The sequence below is a fragment of the Habropoda laboriosa genome, unplaced genomic scaffold, assembly GCF_001263275.1.
Source record: "Habropoda laboriosa isolate 0110345459 unplaced genomic scaffold, ASM126327v1 scaffold92, whole genome shotgun sequence".
In the NCBI taxonomy this organism is placed as follows: domain Eukaryota; kingdom Metazoa; phylum Arthropoda; class Insecta; order Hymenoptera; family Apidae; genus Habropoda; species Habropoda laboriosa.
The window spans coordinates 1,405,866-1,410,891 of record NW_017100268.1 but is presented as its reverse complement, the minus strand read 5'-3'; the positions used below and the strand labels follow the sequence as shown (position 1 = coordinate 1,410,891).

General features: G+C 53.3%; 1 protein-coding gene across 1 annotated transcript; it reads left to right on the top strand.

Moving 5' to 3' along the window:
• Positions 1 to 1,007: 1,007 nt before the first annotated feature.
• LOC108573437 (ecdysone-induced protein 74EF-like) lies at positions 1,008 to 4,422 on the top strand. Its single transcript, XM_017935886.1, has one exon. It carries the CDS (start codon positions 1,228 to 1,230, stop codon positions 4,420 to 4,422), a length of 3,195 nt encoding a protein of 1,064 aa, XP_017791375.1. The 5' UTR covers positions 1,008 to 1,227.
• Positions 4,423 to 5,026: the final 604 nt, after the last annotated feature.

Sequence of the window (5,026 nt, the reverse complement as noted above, 5' to 3'; positions counted from 1 at the left end):
TTGGAGAAAACGATCGGGTTGCGCGCGCGGGGGGACAGTGACGGCGAAATGGACACAGTATTATCAGTGAGGAAAGTGAAAAGTGATAGATCGTGATGACCGATGATACGAGAACGAGGAGGAATCCCGGTTATCGTTGGACCGCGTGAATTCGTTCGTGGAGGAGCCGCCGATTAGCCGGAGAGACGGGAAACGAGTGACGGAATCCGTGGCGATCGCGGTGCCCCCCCGACGATGTAAATCGCACGCGCATCGCAACCGTTTTGTTTTTTTTCGTTTGTTTGTTTACTTTTGTTCGAACGTATCGCCGCGTATTGTGAAGTTGTTGCCGCGCCAAGGCTGAGCAACGGCAAGATATCCTCGGTTATCGGACAACGGCGTCGGTGGACGCGCACTGATGCTGAAGGGAGACGAAGAAGAAGAAGCCGGTTCGTAGCCGCGTTTGGAGAACTCATAAGAGCCATACCGTTGTTATCGTCGTCGTCGGCAGATCGTCGAGGCGAGGGCGACGATGCCGCACACGGTGATACACTCGACGTCGCACCAGGTGGACCGATCGAAGTTGATCTGGACTTTCGTACAGGGCGTACGTGCGATCATATGATAAATGTAGAACACGCTGTATCCCGCTTTTTTTCTTTTTTCCTTTCTTTTCTTTTCGTTCGGCTTCCCCACCCTGTAAAATCCTCCTATCCTACAAAAGTTTGCACGCTGGCTCACGTGACTACAGTTTCGCGCGTCTTTCGAGTCATCGTCCATGTGGTGTTCGCGAGAAAGTCCGTGTCGGCGCTCGTCGACGGCTGAAAGGAGGGAGACGCGTGACGTTGTCGCGACTTGACGCGCGTGTACCGCACGCATCGTGTACATACGCCTAGTCGACGGTATCGTTCTTTACGCCCGTTTCTTTCTAATCGAGAAAGTGAAATAGAAACGGACACCGTGATACCAGGAGGACAGACTGTTACTGGGACTTCGCGCGCGCGCGAGCGCGTGTACGCGCGCGTGTGTGTATAGCAACAGCTTCGTTTCAGTGTTGTTACGTGTGGGACGGGTACGACTTTGTCTCTCGTGTTACGGACAGAGAAAGGGAGAGAGAGAAAGAGAGTGGTCTATTATCGTGGAAGAAGAAAAAGGGACGAGGAGAAGCACGCGGTTTTCTTTCCACGTATATACGACTGGCGTTCTAAAAGACAAACGAGACAGTGGGGCAAAAGACCGAGAGACAATATGAGTGAAATGACGAGTGTCGAACAGCAGCAACAACAGCAACAGTACGTAGGCGGCAGTTCGAATTCGGAGCACCACTGTAAGGACTGCGGCCTCTACTTCGAAAGCGATAAAAGTCTCGAAGTGCACCTGCGATACCACCAGGAGAACCTGCTAAGTCAGTGGGCGAGCCAGGCCCAGCAGGAGGAAAGTAACAACAACAACAGTAAGGCCGGCAATCACAACAGTCACGTGGGCGTTAAACGCGAGAGCGTGACCGCGCCGGCGGACTCGAGCGAGCCTTCCTCGAGGCCGCCCTCTCAAGATCCTACGTCTTCTCAACAACAACAACAACCACAGCAGCAGCAACAACAGCAGCAGCAGCAACCGCCGCAACAACAACAACAACAACAACAGCAGCCTGCCGGTCAGAGTTACAATCACTTTCAAACGCCGATGTTCGGCGAGACGAATTATTTTATGCAGAACGAGCCGGCCTACATCTTACCCCATCATTACTCACCGCCGCGAGACGACACGCAGAATAATGGCGGGAGTGGTGGTGGCGGTGGAGGTTATACGCGCTACCATCCGTACCAGCATCAACAACATTTTCCACCAGAACGAACGAGTTCTGTCAGTTCCACCAGTCCGAGAAGCCCTCCGATTCAATGTGACAAGTGCGGTGCAGTGTACGAGGACGCGAATCAGCTGGGTGAACACGTACGAACGAATCATTCGAATTCACCCGCTGGATACCCTGGACAGCATCAATATCCGCAGATGGGTAACAGTCCTCAGCAACCGAATCATCAGCAGCAACAATTGCACGCGTCGCCGCCGCAGTCTAGCCAGCAGCAGCAGCAGCAACAGCAACAACAACAGTCTGGCTACGACTACAGCGGTGGGCAAGCGGTGAAAACGGAGGTGAAACAGGAGCCGGAGGAACAGGCGGAAATTCTCGATCTGGATTCGCACAAGGTGCAGACTCACAGGTACGAGGAGGAGCTGATGAGGCTTCATCAACAGCAACAGCAGGAGTTGCAGATGCAGATGCATCAGCAGCAAGTGATGCAACAGCAGCATCAACAGCAACAGAGGGCTGGATCGCATTCGGTGAGTTCTATGTTGGGTTGGCCACCGGCCGCTCAGCCTCACGATTATCATCCCGGGTTATCGCCAATGGGCCCCATGGACAGTGTTTCGCCGCTTCCGGATCAGGGTCAGTTCATGCGCGGACAGCATATGCCCGTGGAACCGCCGCGACATCCAGGTTCTCCTATCATTACGAGCACGCAACCGATGCCCGGTCACCAGATGCCCGGCGGTCTTTTGCAACAGCCGCCGAAACCACCGCCTCTGGCTAATCAATCGTGGAAAAGTAACGAGGCACGACGGCCAAAGACCTACAACTGCACCGCGTGCAACAAGGTGAAACAGAGCAATCAGCCGGATCCAGCGAACTTGCCGATCAGCGCTCATCATCATCCTGGTAGAGATAGCCATTCTGTAGGTGGTAGAGGCGGGGGACCATCCAGATCGCCAGAGTTATCGTCTTCCGGGAGTCCCCCAAACTTGATGGCAGGTCCCTCGGGCGAGGCGGCGAGGGGCCTGCTGCACACGCCCACCAGTCTCTACAACAGCACCAGCAACAACAATTCCAACAACAGCAGCAGCAGCAGCAGCAGCAGCGAATCTTCAGCGGCAGTGGCACTAACGCAGCAACAGCCACCTTCGGGGGTCCACTTGGGATCCACAATGGTGCCGCCGCTCAATTCCCCGGCGCAATCCCCGCTGGCGGGCCACCATCAGCAACAAATGGGTTCCCCATCCCCTCAGCTGGGCCACCAGCAGCAGCAACAACAGCAGCAGCAACTTCATCACCTGCCAATGGGTTCACCGTCGGGCCAACTTCCGGTCCACCATCCCATGAGTTCGCCCATGTCACCCATGCACCCACCGCCGGCGCCCCACCTGAATTCTCCTTCGCCAATGGGCTCGTCCCACCCGCACCACATGAGTTCGCCGTCTCCCATAACGCCGGGCTCGGTCCACCCAGCAATGGCTTCGCCCACGGCGATGGGGGGTACTACGATGCCTCATCAGCCGTACCCAAACGCCTTGCCCCCCCACGTTACAACTACTACCAACATCCCGGGCCTGCTGGAGTCTTTCACCATCCAGCTAACTACTACTGGTAATGAGTTGCCTTTAACACTCGCCATGCAATCTCAACACCAGCAGTCGCAACATCATCATCATCATCAACAGCAGCAGCAGCAGCAGCAGCAGCAACAACAACAACAGCAACAACAGCAGCAGCAGCAACAGCAGTCTCAGGATGTTTTACCCGGTTTCGGGACCTTTAGTAATCATCAAAGGTCCCTACCAAGTTTCACACAGTTCAATGTGACCGGGTTTTTAATTGGCCAGAATCAACCGCAGGCCGTTAACGTGGGGGGGCTAAGTCCGGGGGAGAACGCATCTCCTCAAGATAGATCGTTCGAGTCGCCTGGATCAAACTACGACCCGTATCGAAATTCACCGCCTCGGTACGAGTCACTTACAAACATGGACGTGGATATGCAGCCGAACACCGACGGCATGATCATCAAGCAGTACGAGATCCAGACGCATCATCATCTGTCGCATCCGCTTCAACAGACTCGTGATAATCTCGAGGCGAACAACAATTTGCCGCAGCTCATTCAGGCGAAGGAGGAGCTGAATCCGAATGTCGGTAGACAATTCGAGAAGGATCAAAAATCGAAAGGGAACTCTGTGATCACGAAGGAACATCAGGTGACCAGCACCAACACCGGTTCGCACTATATTTCCCAGGACGGCTTTCACAAGTGCATCGAATGCGACAAGGTCTTCAACAAGGCCTGCTACCTGACGCAACACAACAAGAGCTTCCACTCTGGCGACAAGCCGTTCAAATGCAATCAGTGCGGCAAGAGGTTCCCCCTCGAGTACCTGCACGCGGAGCATCTGCAGAAGCACGCCGGTGACAAGCCGTACAAGTGCGAGATATGTCCGAAGCAGTTCAACCACAAAACTGACCTCAGGCGGCACTTGTGCCTCCACACTGGCGAAAAGCCGTACGCCTGTGATAATTGCGGCAAGGGATTCATCAGGAAGGACCACATGATGAAGCACCTCGAGACGCACAAAAAGAAATCCAACAGCCACAACGTCCATCTTAGGGCGTGATTCGAAAGGAGTTCGAGAATCGAGGACTAGCATCGTAGAGGAAAGAAAAGGGCGAAGGGAGAGAGATGGAGAGGGAACAACCCATGGCTGTTTTATCCGATGATCTTCTTCTTCGCCCCACGGTCTTCTCGTGATTATCAATCGAAAGGTGAGATCGTCGGTCGTCGAGAAAATCACGACGACCGGCTGCTTCGTAAAACTATCGCGAGATCGATCCACGTTGCGACTTCTCAATCGAACTCTTCGTGCTTAAACTCGATCAGAGAGACACTGGGACTCAAAGTGCACACCCGTTCGATCGTGATCAAATTTGTAATTTATTATTAATAGTTTCTTGGTTAAGGAAGTTCGTGTAATTCCCCCCCACTCCACCCCATAACTCCGGTCAATTCAATAATCCAATTTTATTCCCGGTTCGAAGAAAAAAAAAAGAACACGAAATTCTTGCATCCTCCTCCTGTTTCGACAAGAGAACGACATCCTTTCGTGCCGTTGTTCTTTCGAGTTTTTTCGAAAAAAGAAAACAAATATAGTCGAAGCACGTTCGTTTCTCATTTCAAAGTGTTGATCTATCGATCGAAAATCATTTGTTGTTCGGGTAGTT

Excerpts from the sequence above, each read along its gene's own strand:
- LOC108573437 (XM_017935886.1), top strand. The coding sequence starts at position 1,228 with ATGAGTGAAATGACGAGTGTCGAACAGCAGCAACAACAGCAACAGTAC.